The 20,798-nt window shown below is 39.6% G+C and overlaps 1 protein-coding gene across 10 annotated transcripts; it reads right to left on the bottom strand.

The window, feature by feature from the left end:
* Window positions 1-1,057: 1,057 nt before the first annotated feature.
* Window positions 1,058-20,767, bottom strand: HNRNPK (heterogeneous nuclear ribonucleoprotein K). 10 transcript variants are annotated; one of them, XM_071732096.1, is made up of 16 exons: window positions 20,623-20,767; window positions 17,658-17,737; window positions 16,713-16,810; window positions 15,284-15,340; window positions 13,726-13,769; window positions 12,754-12,826; window positions 12,039-12,152; window positions 11,215-11,343; window positions 10,418-10,725; window positions 10,029-10,083; window positions 9,859-9,885; window positions 5,776-5,826; window positions 3,156-3,177; window positions 2,996-3,078; window positions 2,377-2,546; window positions 1,058-1,584 (listed from the first exon to the last, which is right to left on the bottom strand). In XM_071732096.1, the coding sequence occupies exons 2-16, from the start codon at window positions 17,704-17,706 to the stop codon at window positions 1,551-1,553; spliced, it is 1,314 nt and encodes a 437-aa protein (XP_071588197.1). In that variant the 5' UTR covers window positions 17,707-17,737; window positions 20,623-20,767; the 3' UTR covers window positions 1,058-1,550. The 10 variants fall into 10 exon arrangements, with proteins under 10 accessions (XP_071588197.1, XP_071588201.1, XP_071588198.1 ...); XM_071732100.1 differs by having other exon boundaries at window positions 1,058-1,523; XM_071732097.1 differs by lacking the exon at window positions 20,623-20,767 and adding an exon at window positions 20,331-20,453.
* Window positions 20,768-20,798: the final 31 nt, after the last annotated feature.

Genomic DNA, 20,798 nt, shown 5'->3' with positions numbered 1-20,798 from the left:
GGCGACTGCAGATTTGTGCCTTTCCCGCGGATGAGCAGATTTATGCTCATCCTTTCTTAAGCGCTGCTTTTTGTCTCAGAGCCAGCTGCACGCCCTCCTTTCCGCGAAGAGCTTTTTTCCCCCCCTCCTTTACGGACTGATAACAGCTCGGCCAAGAGCAGCCTGACACATACCGCTTGGCTTCTTGCCTTGCTCGTTAAATTTGAAGAGTAGCTGCTCATTAGGACAGCAACGACTCCACACCGTTACAAAAAAAAAAGTGCAATCACGAAATGTTCAACAGCTCGTGAAAGAAAAAAAACCAAAAAACACAGCACCAGCACCACAGAATACCAAACCGTAAGTGAAAGAACAGTCTGGACCAACCATATCCACATGTGCAACACACTTTCACATCTTAAAATTTGCTTTTATTCAGGAAGTGAAATTTAAACTTGTAAACTATAAATACAAATGCCAAGGTATTACATGAGATATCCAGAGGCCTTATATTTTTTTATTTTTCACAAATAATTTCTATGGAACATACAACAGGGAAATCAAGTTTTGCATACGATGAAAACCAAGTTACAGAGTTAGATACTGTCAAATTGCCAATTTATATGAATTCCTACCTCATACAAATAGAAGCTCAGAACACTATAATTCGTTCAGTAATGGTACAGCAACTGTTATTTCTAACAGTGTTATCTGCATTAAGCAAGCTGTCTATAACCAGGTGTACTTCACCACTGTTAACTCAGTGACATCACAAAGGTTTTAAATATTTTATTTATATACCGCCACCAATATATATATGTACTGCGGAGGGCCAAACACTCGCAAGTATGTCAAGTTCTACACAACATTTGCATGAATATTTGTGCATTTTTTTCCAGAACAGCAAAAAAGTCAGTTTTCACACGATTTCTTTAATTTGTCAAAAAAAACCATGTAATTCCACCTATATCAAAGAAGCAGAAGAGCAAATTTAACAGCAACTTTCATTTGTGGGGAAAGGGTGTATCTATTTTAGGTATGACCTTATGTATGTATGAAGAAAAATGACCACCAAGAGTAGGTTCACTAAATTTATTTAAAAATCATACAATGTTTCTTACAAAAGAGCATTACATTCTGCACATTGCTCTCAAAGAATGCAAGGGACGTTAGGACTACCAGTATTCTCCCTCCTTCAGAAAAAAATACAGTGTACATAAAAGCAGGGTGTTCACAACAATTACAGAAAAGCATTACAAGTTACCACCAACAATGAACAAAATATCCACTCTCTCTGCTGCTGCTTCAAAATTTCAATGTTAGTCTCATGTGCCCTTTTCCCTCCCCCCGTGTATTTTTAAGGACTAAAACATTACATCTGGTGGACAGCAAAGATTCCACTACACCTCAAATGCAGAACACCTATGAAGCAGAGGAATGTTGGCTTTTTAAACAGAAGCAGATTAAAAAAAAAAAAAAAAGGGTGCAGGACTCCTTCAGTTCTTCACTAGTCTTAGAAAAACTTTCCAGAATACTGCTTCACACTATAAAAAAGAAAAAATAATCTTGCATTAGAATCCTTCAACATCTGCATACTGCTTCACACTATAAAAGAAAAAGAAAAAAGCATGTATTAGAATGATGGACCGTACATCTTGCATCAACATTCACAATGACATTCTTAAAGCAGATTAAATTACAAATTTCTAATAAATTTAAAAGTAAATAATTTAAAAATATTAATGGCTAATAATTATAGGTGTATTCATATATTTTAGGTACATTTAAGTATTAGCAATCTAAAGCCAAGCATTCAAGTTAAAACATGAAAATCTTTAATAACTGCCAACATGTTAATAAAGCAAAACTAAGCAAACTAAATCTGAAGCTGTTTGTATTTGTACTGTACACAAAGTACTGTCAGCAAGGTGTGAAATGCTGCACTTCAGCACCAAATCGATTTCAACTTGTCCTGTAGAGGCATGGCCTGTGCCATATGGCAGACTGTGATTTGTTGTCAATTTAGTTATCTAAAAACAACAAAATCACTAGTCTTCCACACAGAACTAGACCAACATCCAATGATCTCTTCTATACTTTCTACAGGCTCTATATAATTTATTTCAAGTAGTTTTTTGCAGCAGTTTTCACCAGAGAAAGGAGAGGACTGCTTGATTAGGGCGTCTTCCAGCAAGATTAGTTTAAAGGGTGTCTTCATTTTAATTACAATGGAGAACAGAAGAGAATCAAAGCAGAACTACCACTGGAGAAGTTAGGTTCAAACAATGACTTAAAACCTGCCTTCTAAAAACTGCATTACAGAGAACAGCAGCTTTAAAACATACATGCCAACCAATTTAAAACTGACAGTTGTGACAACATTAAACGTTAACTTGCCTGTTTTGCAGTAAATACTGTGCATTTTGTATCTGGTCCTGTGTTCCCGTAATAGTTATTATCCGATCTTCTGAGCCTTCTAATGGTTCATCAATTTTAATTGAAGCTCCTGACTCGTGACGTATTTGTTTGATTCTCTGGCCGCCCTTTCCAATAATTGATCCTGCCAACTAGGGGAGAAACCAAAGCATTAATTTCCCAATATAACTTTCTCTCTAAAAAGTTATGAAAATCACAGCACTGTCTGAGTAGCTTCCGTAAGTTTATTACTTACAGCTGCAATGAAAACTTAATTCTTTACAGAATCAAAACACCCCCTGCAGTATTAGATGTATTAGCACAGGCAGTATAAAACTGGACGAACCAGTTCGGGGTTTTTTTTTGCAAAAATTAAATTACACAGACCATCTCTATTACTGAATATTAACAATTAGTAAAATATTTTAGTGTGCTTCTCAAGTGAAGACAAAAAAATCCACTTAAGATTACTGGAGATTTAGAAAGTTATTTGTGAAATAGTGGTTTACTTATAATAATAGTGATTTACTTATAATATGAAAAAAGGCTGTGACCTCTTATTTTTAAGAGTAAAAAAATTTGAAAGCAAGACGTTACTTACATCTTTGGGAATCGTTACTTGTGTTGTGATGATGGGTCCACCAAGATCTCCATAAGAACCACGACCCCCTGCATAAGAATAGTCTGATTTAAACGTATGCATCAAGCCCTTTAATGACTACATAATGAAGTACATATAAAGATTCTATATAAACACTTACCATATCCAGAGCCACCCTCAAACTGTAAGGGGAAAAAAACCCAAACAATTAGTGAATACCCATTCTTCAATAATGTACTTTCATCCTAGATACCATAATGTTAACTCTGAGCCTATTTTATACAAAAATCTCAGCACTCTACCTTACCATAAATACAACTGTGCTGTGCCACAGGCACCCTGGGGTTAAGGCAGCAAATCAGAAATAAAAATCAACCTCTTATGCTGCCCTGTCAAATCCTCAGGGAGCAAGGCATCAAATGACATCAGGGTCAAACTATACCAGTTTACCAGTCTCACTACAGCTACTGGTAGACAGCTCCTGACCCCTTGTCTAAACTTAAATTTAAATGAAAAGATTAAAGTGCAGCCTTATTAATGCTACCAATCTAGCTCAAGAGAGACTCAAATCTCTGGGTCTGGGACAAAGTGTTCACCCAGTTACTGTCAATCCTCCTGTTCCGTCTTCAGGAAAAAAAAACAAAAAACAAACCCAAAGGTCCTAGGGATGGTTGCTATTTTTCCCTCAGTTCAAACTATGCTACAATACTTTGTATCTTAGAATAGGTAATCCTGACATAAGTTACTTCTCCTCTGCTACAACCACCATATAAGCAAATGCAAATCACTGCAATGAACATTCCTGGCCTCTTTTTAAGATATGTAGAGATCAGTATTTGATAAGAGTGTTTAATTTCATAAAATGCCTTGTAAATGCACAAGACTTCTTTTTTACCCTTTCCTACAGAAGTAGAGGATAGACAGGCACAGTTCTGCAGAGTTTGATTTCTGGGGAACTGGTGGGGTATGCCCCTGCCAGACAAAGCCAGTCAGTTCTAGCAAACACTAACGTGGACCCACTGCTTCCTAAAGCTGAGACCACTGGCAAAGCTGGAGCCTCTGTGATAACATTTAAGAAAGTGTAAAAAAAACCCAAACAAAACCGAACGGCCTGTGAGAGCTAAGAAAGGGGAAAAAACATGAGAGAAACAACCCTGCAGACTGTATCTCATAAAAGGGACCCTGGCTGGAGCAGTTCTTGAAGAACTACAGTCCCTTGGAAACATCCAGATTTGAGCAGTTTGTGAATGACTGTATCCCATGGGAGGAACTCCACACCGGAGTAGGGGACCAGAGTGGGGAAGAAGGAACACAAAATATCACATATAATCTGCCATTCCCCATGTGCCCTGCCACACTCATGGTAGAGGAAGTAGAGAAGCAGGACATAGAGTAAAGTTAAGCATGGGAAGAACTGAAATGGGGGCTTGCTGTTTTTAGTTCTCCTTTTTGTTTCTCACCATGCTGCTCTATTTTTAAGTGGAAATTAATTAATCTTCCCTAAGCTGAATATGTTTTGCCCCTGATGATAATTATTAATCTACCTCCCTGTCTTTATCTTGAGCCACAAACTTTTCCATCTTGCTTATCCTGCTGAGGGAGAGGAAAGAGAGCAGCTAGTTGGGCACCTGCAGCTAGCAAAGTGTAACCAACCACAGCTATGTTTCACAGAGGCATTGGCATTAATGCAGTAACTTTTCCTAAAATATTATTTACCTACTATCTTTTCAAAACATCAAAATTAAAGTTACTCAGACCAAAGTGTTCACCCTATCTCCTCTGCCTTTAAGCACACTATACTCTATAATCACATTACTTGGCAATACAGATTGCAATACATCATAATAGAGGTTGTAGCACAGTCCGAAACATAAGAGAATGAAGGACTCTGACTAAGACTTATTTCCAAGGCTGATCAGAGCAGCAAACTGAATACATGAAGATGTATTCCTGCTGATACTTGCCACAGATGTCTTTTTGGGCTAATCTGTTTTCAAGAACAATTTTTTCCTTAATTATTTCTGCCTCCTCAGACAACAGGGCAAATTAACTTCACAACAGATGAGTAAACAACCACATTTATTCTGTTTATATAAGCTAAGAACTGACGTTTCATACTTGGCAGCACTTCTAGACAGCATGAACACCTGATGAACCCCATAACTTCTCTTGTCAAAACCTACACAATCAAATGGTATGTTTTCAAACATACTAAGTAAAGAATAATAATTTATCTACAAATGTAAGTTAAGGAGCTGATTTTAATATTTGCTGCTTGAAATATGAGGAAGTGGAATAGTCTCCCCAGTGAAGTGGTAGATTTGCAAACGTTGTGCACTTCTAAGATTCAGATGGACAGAATGCTGGGCCATCTTCTCTAAACTGTGCTTCTGCCAAGAAAGCCTGGACCAGATGATCTTATGACTCTTTCATCATGAAGTTAACACAAAATATATATCCTAGAGTGCATGCATCTACAGTGCAACAGTTATGGAGAAAGTTACTATTTACCATAGAAAATGGGTGTAAAAGTGGCAAAAGAAGTACAAAAAAGCTCTTCTCTTTTGGCTGTACTGCTGCATACTTCCATTTTTTAATTAATATTACTTGCCCACACAGGACACACTGTTAGGACAAACTTCCAACAATTTCTGAGTTAGAAAGACAGCTTTATGATTTTCAACACATGCAATCTGCCACTGACTACTCTCAAAATTAAGAGGTTCCTGTTATCACTTAACATGTTTAACGAAAGTTTTCAAAAATCTGATAACACTCACCAGCTCTGGCGGCTGCATATCATCACAGGCATCCACATGACACTGCATCATCTTTCACACAACGTAATAAAAGGAAAAGAAATCTACATTAAGTCCATGTCACATGCACTCACATGTAACGTGGCAAGCAAATACAATACATACTGGTACAAACAAATAACTACAAAGACTTTTAAGGGTGTGATTTAGATGACTTTCAAGATTTGCTCCCTTATAATACTACTTTTAGGGAACTGTAAATGGTCACCCTCACTTTTTCCCCTCTTTCTGTAGTAGAGGCAGATTTTTTCCTCTAACAAAGAAAATTACACAATACTAAAACAAAGCTTGAAAAAATTCTAGGGTGGTTTTGTTGTTTTTGGTTTGTTTTTTTTTTTAACACTGTTAGAACACCATATTAAAGTAATGTTTTTAGAACATAACATATAGTATTTCTTTCAGAATTATATGATTTCAGCAACTGACGTTCATTTGGGCACTCTAAAACCAGCTTCTCCAACAAGGTATCTCTACATTACAGACTATTCTACTCTGCACTCATTTGTACTAGTGACTAGTGGTACAAGGATTTTTAAAAAGACACAATAGCTGGATGTGGCAAAGGGCTAAACTTTTACACCCAATGAAAGAAAATGCATTCAGGTCTTTAATGATGTCAGATTCTTTCATAATAATTTTCTGGTTTTAAATAGTGACCTACGGAAGTGAAATTTTGTTACTTTATTCCAACATCTAAACACATCATTAGAAGAGTTGTCACACCTTCTCCTTACTGATTTTTCACAAGCTTTTAATAATCATCAATTACACAAACAGAATGTTATATTTTTTGAAGTGCATGTACCTTTAAGCATTTATCATTAAAATATACATGCGTGTATCTATCCACATATACACGAATCAAGGGGCCCAGGCCAACGATATGAATTTCAACAAAGCAAAGTGTTGCATCCTGCAGCTGGGTCACGAGAAACACCCCATGCAATGCCACAGGCTTGGGGAAGTGTGGCTGGGAAGCTGCCCAGAGGAAAAGGACACAGAAGTGTCAATTGCTGGATGGTTGAGTATGAGCCAGCAGTGTGTCCAGGTGGCCAATAAGGCCAACAGCATCCTGGCTTGTATCAGCAATAGTGTGGCCAGCAGGACAAGTGACTGTTCCCCTGTACTTGGCAAGGCAATCCCTCGAGTACTGTGTGCGGTTCTGGGCCTCTCACTACAAGACAGACATTGAGGTGCTGGAGTGTTTAAAGATGGGCAACAAAGCCGGTGAAGGCTCTGGAGAACACGTTTTATGAGGAGCAACTGAGGGAACTGGGGTTGTTTAGCCTGGAGTAAAAGAGGCTGAGGGGAGACCTTATCTCTCTCTACAACTACCTGAAAGGACTCCACACGGTGGAGAGTGCTCTCTTCTCCCTGGCAAACAACATGAGAAGAGAAAATGGCCCCAAGTTGTACAAGGAGAGATTAAGACTGGGTATTGGGAAAACTTTATTCACTGAAAAGACTCGTCAAGCACAGGAACACACTGCCCAGGGAAGGGGTTGAGTCACCATAAGCACCAGTTACATGTCCTTTGAATACTTAGGGACATTGTTTAATGGTGGACTTGGCAGTGTGCTATGTTAACAGATGGACTTAATGATCTTAAAGGTCTTTCACAACCAAAATAGTTCTATGTATTCCATATATAAGTTAAAAAAACTAAAATATTAGGAGCTACAGGAAGGAGCAAAAGTACATTAGAAGGCTGAAGACACTCACAGAAGTCTGTGAGGAGACAGTCCACTTAACAAGAGACATTCTGATTTAAGTGTCTATTAACTCAATTTTTAAAATCTTAAGTTTCTTTGAAAATTTTAGTACCTCTTCACATAGCTAAAAAAGAGGCAACGGCATAAAATAATTTTATATCCTTCAATTCATTTTTCAATTCATTTTCATATATCCTTCAATTTATTTTCCACCCCTTTACACTGCTATCTATGCGCATTTATTTATCTGAAAGACCCATGGGGATGAAGATGCAAAAAAATACTGAAACTACTTTCAAGTTTTTTCAACTGTCATAATACCCATTATGGTCCACCCACATTTCATTTGGACTAGTTATACAGTGAAATATTTGTCTCCTAACAGAGAAACAATACATTTCGGTCCTTCACAAAAAAGCTTCTTGACAGATTATAAACCCCAAAAATTCTTTTAATGGCTGTGCAGAATTATACTACTACTGTAAGCCATGCTATCAGACAAGCATTTTCTTAAGTGACTGAGTCTGCATGGGCAAGAACTAACCTATTTTCAAATCACAATATAGGTTTTTCTCATTTTGGCATTTAAAAGGCTGTTGATACTGTCATATCTCTAATTCTATAAAATTCACAGTTGAGCATCCTGTTTTAAAGCTTCTGAGCTTTTCTGAGCAGTTATTTTGCTTTAAGTGGAAATGAGTATTACTAAAAAAAAACCTAATACCATGTGTCCGACATGTCAGTATTTCTATGGTTTTGAAGACGTTCATCTGAGAAAAGCATCTCGTCTTCCCTTTGACTCCATCTATCTAAAATGCAATTCATGTGAAAGAGCATTTCTGTATCCTGAAAACAGCCATTCCCAAGTATTACTTGGTTCACAAACCACAATGACGTTTTTTCTCTCTGGTTTTCACGTTTTGCTAGAAAATAGTTTCTATACGAAATAAAGGGTAGCACAGAAAGACCTTAGATTTCTGGAATGACATTTCCAACTCCAGCCTCATAATCCAAGACTTTCTACCTGCTTACACAATGGTTAACTAAAACTAGAAATTAAACAGTCTTTGTTGGGAAGCAGTCTTCACTTTAAACAGGCTATGATACTTAGCCATGAAGGAGCCAGAGCCATGAGCAGCTTCACAGTGAAAAGGAACAGAAACTGCTTTTTGGAACAAAATAGAGATGACTCCATTTACTTGTAGAAGCCCATGTCAAGAAAGCAAAGGCCAACCTGACAGAAGTCAGGCTAAACAGAAGTCAAAATGGATTTTCTGTTCTAGCTGGCCAAGCATTAACCTAAGTAAGACTGTGCTCAACCCAAAGAAGGGCAAGCTGCTCAGTCTGTATGTTTTAGCACTAGCTTTATTAGCCACAAATACCACAATAAATAAATGAGCTTTGAAACATAAATACAAATGAGGACTCTTGAAGAAGGTGCAATTCAGTTCTTTCAATTTCTTCACAGGTGGAGTAGCATAGGTAACAATTTTTCTAACTGTGTGCAGATCTTTCCTGCATCCTGTATCTGTAAGTACACATGCAACATTCTTGCAGTCTGTATTTCTAGTAACTCTTACTTTAAAGGAGGAGGATATGTGTAAAGCCCATTTGGTTAGCCATTTCATACTTCACTACATACTTTTCGGTTCATGTAAAAGGAAAACCAAACAAACCACAACTTGGTATCACCTGTTATCTTAAAGGTGCCAAGCAAAGCCAGAGGAGAAAAGATTCTTGCTATAGAGATTAACCTCCCAGACACGGATTTTTTTTCCCAGAAAGGTCTAGTACTAGAGCAGATGACTGCTGGGAAGCACATTTCGGAATATCGCATGGAAGAATGTATTTTGAAACTTTTTTAAAGCTTCCATATACTATGAGAGGTTTTTTTCTAAGCAAGTATTAGCATTAATATGATTCAATGTACCTAATTTAAAATTTAACTTAACAAGGTGCATAGCTCCGAACATTTGGAATTACAGTGAATTTTTTTGCAGACAAGAAAACCCAGCAAATAAGGTAACATATAATTCAAAAGAGCAGTCACCTTCCAGATCAACTAGAGCTCTTCATAGACATTATTCTATAATTATTATTCCATCTACGCTAATGTTTTCCAACATTAGTCTCAAGAACAGTTGTATGAATCAATGAATTTCAGACAACTGCATTTAAATGTATCTTTTACCAACTTCTATTTCTGTCACTGATTAAAAAATGCAAGGTCAGTCAGTACAAACAAACCTGCAGAGTAGAGCACATATAAATTTTTTAAATACAGGGAGAAAAAAAAAACCAACAGATCACATCTCAGATACCACTTACACACCAAGCATTCCTCCATAGGCGGGACCACCTGCATGGATAAAACATTCTGGTTTTATAATCAGACCATACATATCCCACACATAACTGCATGTATTCAGCAACAGTATCTTTAGACAGTCAGCATGCTAACTGTGCTTACAGAACAGAATAAGGCAAATTTTAAAGCCGTACCATGCCATCGTAACGGTCTCCCGGTCTGCCTCTTCGGTCATATGACATAAGATCTCTAAAATGAAAAAAGCAGAAGTACATGAATTACATTACAAACTGGTTTGCCTAGTTTATAATTCATTAGAATTTTCACATTCATGGTTCACACACAGTAATTTCATACTACTCTAGCCAAGAACAGAAGTTACAGAACAAATTACTATATTCCTGTTAAGATTACTACAATGCAGCAAATACCTGAATTCCAGTACTTTCAAAAATACTCTGGTCTAATACACACTCACTCTGTGTAATCACTACCAACATGGAAAAAACACTGGAAAGATGAACATGATTCAGGCTAATCTACACAACTTGAGTTTGTATAATACATTTATGGAAGAACTCACCCGCCACGAGGAGGAGGTGGAGGAGGAAGTGGAAGATTACGAGCTCTGCTGCCACCTCTACCACCACGACCAGGTGGAGGTGGTGGAGGGCCTCTGCGAGGGCTCATATCATCATAATCTCTTCTTGAAGGAGGCATAGGTCGTCCACCACGACCAGGGGGCATTCGATCAAAACCTCCTCTTCCACGCATCGGAAAGCCTACTGGACGCCCTCTTCTTTCATCAAACATCATTGTGAAGCCACCATAATCGTACGTTTCATCATAAAAATTCGGATCATAAGGCTGGGCCCGTCCTTTAATCGGAGACTGAAACAAACAATAAATACCCAAAACAAAATTAGGACTACTACTACTACTGCTGGCGTATTTAATTAAATTAATATATATCATGTATAAACATTAATTAATGCATTTAGAAAGTGTTCCTGATTTCACTGTGCTGGTAAGAAAGGAGATGGTGATGTGTTTTCTACAAACTCAACTGTGATAGAGAAACTGCTGTTACTTATCAGTGATGTATAAATTTTGTCTCCCTTCCTTCCAATTTTTTCTGCATGTGAACAACATGGACAGAATGAATAATGGCTCACTAGTACCAAAAAATGCTTTCCTCCCTCATAAGGTGAATTCTGATCCAAGAAAACAGAAACAGTTCAGAAGGTGGTTACGGTCAATTTTTACTGGGAAAGTAAGAGGTATTGAATTAAAAATGGAGGCTGAAACAAACTGTTTCTCATTCAAATGACCCCAAACATTTGTGAATAACAAAGAAATAATAAATTCAATAAACATTACCTCAGAGATAAGATCCAAAATAATCTTGATACATTCAACAACTCTGTCAGGTTTTCCACCAATAAGGACCACTCTGTCAGTAGAATGAGGACAACACTCTTGGAAGAGCTTAATGGTGGTCTGAGTGTTCTGTTGGAGAAAAAAAAATCCAAAATTGTCTAATATATTTTAAACAACTTTAGAAACCCACTAAGAATTTGTAAAGAAATAGTCCAAAAGACAAAAAAGTTTGCAGCCTTTTTTAAGTGCTTGCTTGCTCACTTATGAGTTCTTAAAAACCAGTTTAGCTTTAGGAAGAGGGTAGGTTTAGTTTAGACGTTAGACAGAAATTCTTCACTACGAGGGCAGTGAGACAAGGGCACAGGTTGCCCAAAGAAGTTGTGGATGCTCCCTCTCTGTAAGTGTTCCAAGTTCAGGTTGGAGGGTTCTTTGAGCAACCTGATCTGATGGAAGGTGTCCCTTTTAAAGGGCTCTTTCCAGCCCAAATCATTCTGTGATTTTTATTAATTTTTTTTTTTTTTTTTTTTTTTTTTTTTTTTTTTTTTTATAATCTGTGATGGCATAGTTTAGCAGGAAGAAGAAAAAAGTCCGATTTTATTCTCTTTCACTTGTGGCTCCGATGTTTGTAAGTCTTAGGCTCTGTCATCAACAATGACTTTACTTCTGAGTTTGATAAACAGATGGAAATCACAGATCCACCTCAGAACACTGAAATCATGTATGCAGGATGTTCTGAAGGAATCACTGAAGAAGATAAGTACACTTTCCCCTTACACTAACTTCTTTATTAAACAGAAAGTCTTGGGAGAACATGATGCAAGTACCTCTCTGAGTTCTTTAATTTTAGCACCTTTGACACCAATAATTCCTCCTGCCAAACTTTGATGTATGAGAAGTCTCAATTCACAGTCGAAGTCGCTGCCTTTGTAGTGTTGATACTGCAGGAAAGATGCATATATGGAAAAGAGTAAAACACAAGTCACATAAAAACTTTAAATATTTGTGTTTCGTTTCTTCAAACACACCAGTATGACTTGATTTACTGCTGAATTTTAATGCTGCATTTCCTTAAATACGACCACAACTATTTAAGCATACACCTCAACTTAAACCGATATTAAATCGGATTTTCCTTAAATTATTACATTACATTGCAAAACTCTGGAGAAAGATTCAAGAAGGTATCAAACAGTGAAACACTCTTACTTACAAAGTCGATGCAGCACCCAAGTTAAAATAAAACTACTTCAAAATGAGGCCAAAACAAGTCAGGAAGTAAGTATTTTGACAGGGGAGGCTGTTCAAAATGTTACTTTAATGAACAGTGACCAAATTACCCTCTACCAAAAAAAAAAAAGCCAACAATATTTGAGGGTCACAACTGCTTTTTAAAAGGCTTTTAATTTTTTATTTTTCAGTTTACTGTACTTAAAAAGCAGCAAATAATCTAGAACCATCTTGCTTTAAAACTAGGTTATTCTTTAGGTTCAGAGGCTAATCTTTTGCCTCTAAAAAAGAAATAAATGTTAGAGTACATACCTCTTCTAAAGTTGGGATAATCTTCTTCAAGATTTCTCCAATCGTCTCTATGTCGGCACTTATACTCAAAATGCTGTTGAAGGTCGTAATGCCAGACAGTAAAGAGAATGTGGAAAAGAAGAAGCAGAAGTAAATTTTTTTCATCATACACAAAATTCTACCAGGATTTAGTACACTGAAGAGCTTACAATTAATACTCCCCATTTAATGTAAGCCTGTTTGCTCAATTTACAACACATGCATCTTTGTTTACACCCAATATATATGCATGGTAAATTTAAGATTAGGTAGGTCTTGAAGAAAGAAAGGAAGACAGAATAAGTTTTTGGAAGGGCTCAGATTAAGTGGGCAAGAAACTGACGCAGAACTGAAAGTAGAAGTGAACATTTTCATGTTCCCCGCCACCACTAGTTTAGTATACCCTCGCTATTACATCGGCAAAACTGGCACACCTTCTCATCGAAAAAGTGGGGATATGCAAGTGGTGAACACTGTATCTGGAGTAAGGTTATGAGACCAGTTAGAAATCAGATTACTAATGGGCTTTCCAAGAAAACAAATACAAATGCAAGACAAAAAAAAAGACAAAACAAATGAGAAGTGAAGGAAAGTGAACCCAGAGTTAGCACTTCATCAGAAATAATTATGAACAGGCAATGTTGAGGGGAGCAAGGTGGGCCACAAAGACAGAGCGAGAGACTACTTTGAAACAATTCGATTTACAACGCAGCAAATATGCAACACTTGAAGCTGTGCTCCTTCCATCGAAATAAAATTAGTGGATTGTTTGGGTGGGCAACTCACGTAAAAGTTCAGTGACAAAAAGACTTAATGGGGAAAATAAGACAGAAAACTTGAAAAAAAACAATACACCGTCTATAAGGGGATACTATTTAATTATATCAAAGGCAGGTAATATATACATTTCTCTCTTTCTAATCAGGCAGTGAGGCATAAACTGTTGGGACATACCGCTCGGGGCCACTGCTGTCTGGGACTGAAACACTGGCATTGTACTGCATTGGTCATTGGCGTTCGTGGATGTTGGCATTGGGCATGGGTATTCAATCAGAAGTTGTCAAGTATGGTACCCGTTTGGCAACGAGCACATTTTTGGGCATAGCCAACCAGGGTTTTCACATGGGCGTTCAGGGGCGGATGGGCCAACGTCATGGTGGGCAACGCAGGGGCAAGTCGATCCAGTACATGGGCAACGGAGATATATGGCCAAAAAAACAAGGAGAGGGAAAAGGGGGAAAAGCAATAAATTTTAATTTAATACAGACTATACTCATTACTCTCAATTAATGAAACAAGCTTAAGTTGTTCTGAAGACTAACACAATAACGGATTGCTACACCAACTGTGGTTTAACAGTATGGACCTTAAAAATGAGTCTTTTGATCTGACTAAACTATTTCTACTTTTAACATATGATGTTTCAGTAGCAGGCTGGCTCATGAGGGTAGACACAAAACCTGTCGAGGTTGGTATCACTAGATATTTTGGGAAAATTGGGAAAGCTAGTTTTCCAAATCAATCTATATTATCCGGACTTTTTATTAGGGTGACGTATTGGTTGACCTTTTTTGAAGGAAAGAAAAAAAAAAAAAAAGAGAAAGGAAAGAAAAAACCTGCAAAAAAACCCACCCTAGAAGAAAACCAACTAGCTGCCGAAGTTAGTGAGAATATGTATGATTCCTGACCATTTCAGCTTAAACCTCAATTCTAGTTGTGGTAGTTTATGAACTTAGTTGGAAGAGATTTGTAGTGGTATATTGCCAAATCTTGTGCTGAGAAGAGTCTTGATCGGAAAAAACGTTGAAATTGTAGCTGATGTTAAGTACAGGAGTGTAAACGAATGGAATTTAAGAAGCGTTGCCAAGTTTTATAAATACACAACATTAACACTGAGCATGTGTCTAATCACAAGAGTCAACCCACTGTAAAATGTGAATAGGAAAAGAAGTCAAGACAATTTAAAAATGCTTCCAAGTTAACAAGAGTAGAATGTTCTTCACTGTTCTATATCCATATTTACATGAAGCAACATTAACGTTAACATTTCTGTGCTTCGTGTGCAGGTTGTCAAGGAACAGATGGACCATTTTGTTTGCTTCCTTTTGTAAAGGAAGTTAAAGAATTCCTCTATCACTGGGTTAAGCCAGCCACCTGCAGTTGTTCCAGTAGTACTATAATTCATTCCCGCATATGGGAAATGATAGAATTAATTGTTTTAAGCTTTATCAATATTTCTAATTAGAATGTTAATGCGTAATTTAGCGAAACCCTGAGCAAAAGTGAGGAGGTTTAATATAAATCTCTCCTCCCAGATGAGTCGAGCTAGGGTTTAATTACAATTGAAATTGAAGAACTAAGTTATCTACTCTCAAAATCTTTATAAGATGGCTTGGAACTTGATATGTTTGAGTCGAATTGCTCCCATTCCTAGAAATGCACGCAATCAAGCTTTCGATGTAGTGCCCTGAAAGAATTGGTGTTAAATTAGTTCAAACTTGTATATACTCACGTCTGTACGAAGAGCCTTAATATTTTTGCCACCTTTTCCGATCACTGCTCCAGCGTTCTGGAAAAAGAGTTTTTAAAAGTTACACTATGCCAACACAGCACAGACTACATTTTTAAACTCAAGACTAAGAGTGGTAAATCTATTTTGCATCACCCTGTTGGCGTGGGGAGTGTGGGCAGAAGGGCACAGCTTCTCAATGGTTCAAATCAAATTGAAACAAACTGATACAGTTTGTCCAAGGCAAAAATGATAAGCAGGTCCTACCAACTAACTTGGGTAAGAAGAATATTTATTTTTGCAACCAGTATTTCCACTTTAAATGGAAATTATAGGCAATTCTACCTCTGTTAAAGCCATCTCATAGCTACAGCTTTCAAAAAATGTAATTAGTTTAAGGATTTCCCAAATCTATTTGATCAACCCTTTTAGTTGTAATTGTTTTTAAGTAATTGTTTTTAAGGAATATGTTTTCAAGTCCACTTTTGCAATCCTGGTATTTGTTTATAATTTCAAGTGCTAATTTTGGTTTATATCTCTGTAATTTAACTGAATTCCCAGGGCAGTGTATTCTGAAAAAAACAACATTAACAGCCACTAACCTCAAGTTCTTAACATAAACAGGAATAAACCAGCAGATAGTAAAGAACAGTAAATGCAAAACTGTATTTTTACCAATTTATTTCAAGGACTGCATGCAAAAATATTGCTTTTATCACAAAGATCGTAATTACGCCAACAACACACAAAACATTTCACAGTACCACAGGTAACTTGTCTATTGGAGAGAAATGCCAGGCAGAGTTAAACTAGCATTCTCCAATGCCAACACAAAAGAATGAGATGACTCAAAAAGTACAAATCTTCTTCAGCAAGAAGAGAAAATTCATACATAGCAACTTTAATGTAACTATTTATACTTGTCAAAGAAACCCTTGCAAACCCTGAAGCATCACCCCCAAATATACCTATACGAACTTCCTGTCAGTACATATGAACAAATTTAGTAGATCTGCTTTGCAGTTACTAAAATACTAGGGATTTCTCGTCTTGCCCCATATTTCATTTACACTCATTAATAATTCTCTAAACAGCTTCCTTTTCTAAGACTAATACACAGTGATTCCCCTTGAAATAACAACCTTCCACTCAAAGGCATAAAACTCACTTCATAGTTGCTATTGGTCCATTTTCTCAGCAAGTACCTTTTTAAAAATAACTATACAATCCTTATGGACTTAACTGTTAGAAGAACCCTGGAAGGTAATTGTATCGCAACACAAGTATACTACTATTCATATACATTTAAAATTATTTCTTTTAAGTTATGTCACATTAAATAAATTACATATTCTTTCTAAACATGAATATACACTTCGTCACTGTCTTGAGCTGTGCTACAAGACAGAACAGAAAAATCAAAAAAGCCTACTTTGCTCTGAAGCAGGATGCGTAATTCAACCATCTCATCTGTATTCCGAGATCTTTTGAAGGCCTGCTCTTCCTCCATATCTTCTGCAGGACGTTTGCCTGTAGAGAGGTCCATAGGGGGGAAACACAAACATTTATTTAACTAAGTTGTAATAACATAGAAGACGTGCCAAATTTCTGCTCTGTATTCTTAACACATTCTCCCTGTTAGCCCAGTGCTTATTACTGACACCTACTCTGACCATCCATAGCACAGGAAAAGATCTTTATTCCATCAGCTTACGAACTGATTAACTCCAGAAAATCTATGAATTATGGTTTAAATGAGAATGTTGCACACAGCCAGTGAAAAATTCTTAACATGCTGTTTAAACCACTGTGGCACCATCCACTTAGTTCTTATTTATCATTTACAACTGGGAAAAACCTTTCAGCCAAAAATCTCCCATTTAGTTTGTCCAACAATGAGATACTGGTGGAATAACAGTAAAGTATTACTTCAAAAACTTTCGGGAAGAAACGGGCATGAACCAACACTACTCGTGTCCTGACTTGCTCACTAATTATGCCCAAGAAGGCTGTGGGTTTTTTTATTCAATTTTTCATTTCTACTACGACATGTAAAAGTGTAATGAACAAAATGCAATTAATGGATATGCTTGACAGTATTCTCAGATCTTCACACCTTCCACACAGCTACTGAGTATTTAACCATAAAACATTTTAAAATACTTGATCATAATTTTGAGGTAATAGAAAGACTATACATTTATGCTTCAGAAGCATCTGTGATTGTATGACCTAATTAAAACCAAAAGAAATTTAACGCAGCATGCGAAACCAGTGGCAATACACATATCTGATACAGTTAAGGCATTGCAAATTTTTCAGAAACATTTAAATTTAAAGTTCTTTCTAAAAAGAAGTAGTCCTTTAAAAAACTTACCATTTGTCTCTGTGCTGGTAAAGGTCTCCTCCTGTTGTTCCGTCTCCATTGCCTTTTTTTCTTAAGGGGACAGGGAAAATCTGTTGGAGAAGAGAAAAGCTGGTACATCTGCTTTGTGAAAAGGTAACCTGTATGCTATGCTAAAGGAAAAAAGCAAAAGAAATGCCTGCTTCTAGAACTTACTGCTATTATATATCCTTGCAGATTAAAACTCAAGTATTCTGGGCGGGATCAAAATCCAACAGCCTATCACTTCAAGAGCCTATGAAAACAGCAGATACCAGTTGTGACTCTGGTCAACTGGTCACAGCTCAAAACTCAGAGGTTTGACATGCGTTTTCACGCTATAGCTTTTCTCTATAAAAGAGAAAGCATACCCAGGCCAAATAGACCACTGAGGGGAGATAAAAAGAAAGCCTGTAAACATGAAACAATTACTGCCTGAACTGTATTTTTGGAGACATGCTAGTTTTAAGTAACTACATTTACTAAAATGTTATTTTCAGATATTTAAAATCAACATGCATCCAGCTCTGATTTCACTTATAAGATATGTGCCCTGGATTTACTTTTTAATAGGACACTACATTATAGTTTTCTTGTGCTGTTTAGTTCTACAATTGTAACAAAAAAAAAAAAATCCTATTACAGTAATTGTAATTGGTACCTAGTTTTACAAATTTTCCACCATGTTACCTTTTTATTCAAGTATAACAGGTGAACAAAAGAAAAAATACAAATCTTTTAGAAATACCACAGTCTGTAGTATAACTGTCTGCACGCACACGTACAAACAACCAAGAACCTCAAAGGTAACTGGACTTCACTAGTTTCCAGCTATCTTATATGCAACCTGCTTTTCTTAAGTTAATCTCAGAATACTAAGAATTTATACCAGGACGAGGTCCAGCTAAAAAAATAATTTCGCCAATTACTCTCAAAAAATGTGTTTCTACATTTAACACAGCCAAACAATACCGTGTTTCCTCTATTTTATTATTTTATCTTGCACCAGAAAATGGCAGCCACTCATTTGAGTACCCACTAAGCAAAAAAGAATAAGGTGCATGCAACTTTATAATCATACTCTCACCCATCTGGTAATTTGTCATTGTTGCCCTATTTATATCGGCTAACAGAAGGCACTGCCACCCCAGAACACACTAATCTTTTTCCGAGCACTTAAAGTAAGCTAACAGATACATACAGACTTAATGATACCGAAATCTCAACCACGCCGGACAGAACAGAGAGGAGCCGGCCAGATTTTCTACACGGTTTTCACCAGGGCCTTTCGGACCCTGCTTATTCTACTTCCAACCATCCCATAAACTTCAGGGCCACGGGGAGTTAACTATAATACACTATTTAGTGCTTACTCTCCCTACACCCCGTACCTCCTCTAGCTGTGGGTACGCTAGGTGCTCAGTTACCGCACTCTGCTGTTTAATTCGAGTTGGAGGGATTAAACTAAGGGCATGTTTTTATAGACACCGAAAGGCTAAAGCGGCCACGAAGGGCGGGAGGCGGCAACAGCAATCACGGACATAAAACAAGAGCCGGGAAATGCCGGCGCGCTTCAGCCCCTCCGGAGCGCAGCAGGTCTTCCCACTCGCTTCTCTCTGCAGGCCCGGTGCCCGCAGCGGCGGCGTGACCGGCTGGCTCCCGGGATGAAGGGGGAGCCGCCGTTACATAACTCCCGCAGCCCCGGTCCCACTTCCCCCGGCGGCGGGGAGCAGCAGAAATGGCGGCTGCTGTAATGGCGCCTACCCACTGCTAGGCGGAGCCGGGAGCGGAAAAGCCTCCACCACCACCACGCGGTCGCAGGGAGATTTACCCCGCTCTGCCCAGGGACACACAAAGGAACCTCCCGGCGGCCCCAGCCCCAGGGCAGCCTCCGGAGCCGGTCAGCTTATCTGCCCAGGACGTTCTCCCGCCGTCGCCACCCCTCAAAGCGGCGAGGCGGGGCACCCCCCAATCGGCCTCCCGCGGCCGCCTCCGCTCAGGCCACGGCCGAGAGCGCCCTCCTCTCCGCCCGCCATAATTCCTGAGAATTCGCCCTGGGCGCAGAGTTACCAAGGGCGGGCGCAGAAAGGCGACAGCGGCCGCCGCCGCTCTCCCGCCCTCAGAAAGCACCCGCTAGTTCTGCCGGCCTCCACCGCACTGCCCTTCTGCGAGCCACGCTGGCTGGGCCACAAGACCCCGGAGCCGCCGGCAGGAACAGCGGCCACCCTTCTCGCCATCCTGTCGGGGCGGGAGGGGCCGCTGGGGCTCACAGACTGCCTTCAGCCGCCAGAGTGATACATCGGCTGAAGCAGGGGCACACCTATGTTCTGCTTCTCATTGCCATTCTACGCTTTTACGGTTCCCCACGCAGCGCTCATCCCATTTCACAGCAAATCCCTGCGGGAGGGAGCCCACGGGCCTTCAGGGGAGCGGCGGCTTCCGGGGCTTGCAGCCCTGCGACAGGGTACGGCCGGGCCTCCCTCATCGCTCCGTCACGCAGAAGCGCCGAGGGGGGCACGACAGCAGCGCTGCCGGCCCCAGCGAGCCCTAGTCTGGCCTCCGTCCCGTCCCCGTCCCCGTCCCCGTCCCCCGCCCTCCCCGCCCAGCACGAGCGCAGCGCCCACACCTCGACGGCCCCGGATACATCTCGCCGCGGGCTGCGCGTACCTGCGGCAGCCACCGGCCCCACCGCGTACAGGAGAGAAAGGGGATCGAGCCCCCACCGCCGATGCGCACCGCCGCCACCACCAGGGGATTGGACCCACCGCCTCTCCATTACGCGGGTCTGCCGCGGCTCCATTGGGTAAAGCCGCTGCCCATCAGGGCAGGAAGGCGGCCCCCCGTCTCCTCCACCCCCGCCGCCCTCCGTGAGGGCCAGGGGGAAACAGGCCCTGCCGTCGCAAGTAGGGCAGCGCCATCCGCCCCGCACCGCCGCGCCGCGCCCGAATGGTCTGCGTACCTGCGTGGTGGGAGTCCCAACAGAAGCGGCGAAGGCAACGGGGAAGTTGCGGCAAAGGAGACGGAGAGCGAAGTCGGACGTGAGGACAGAAAATGGCGGCGACTGAAACTCCGCCTTGTGCTCGCTGCCCGGCACCGGGGGGGGCGGAGAGTTGGGGGGGGCCAAGGGGGAGAAAG

This window comes from Heliangelus exortis, chromosome Z, assembly GCF_036169615.1.
Source record: "Heliangelus exortis chromosome Z, bHelExo1.hap1, whole genome shotgun sequence".
NCBI classification, from domain to species: Eukaryota; Metazoa; Chordata; class Aves; order Apodiformes; family Trochilidae; genus Heliangelus; species Heliangelus exortis.
This window is presented reverse-complemented; position numbering and strand designations above follow the sequence as displayed.

Coding starts and splice junctions, on each gene's coding strand:
- HNRNPK (XM_071732096.1), bottom strand. CDS start 17,706: ATGGAGACGGAACAACAGGAGGAGACCTTTACCAGCACAGAGACAAAT. Junction 12,827..13,725: donor GACAGCAGTGGCCCCGAGCG/GTATGTCCCAAC, acceptor GACCTTCAACAG/CATTTTGAGTATAAGTGCCG. Junction 3,079..3,155: donor TGAGGGTGGCTCTGGATATG/GTAAGTGTTTAT, acceptor CGTTTAAATCAG/ACTATTCTTATGCAGGGGGT.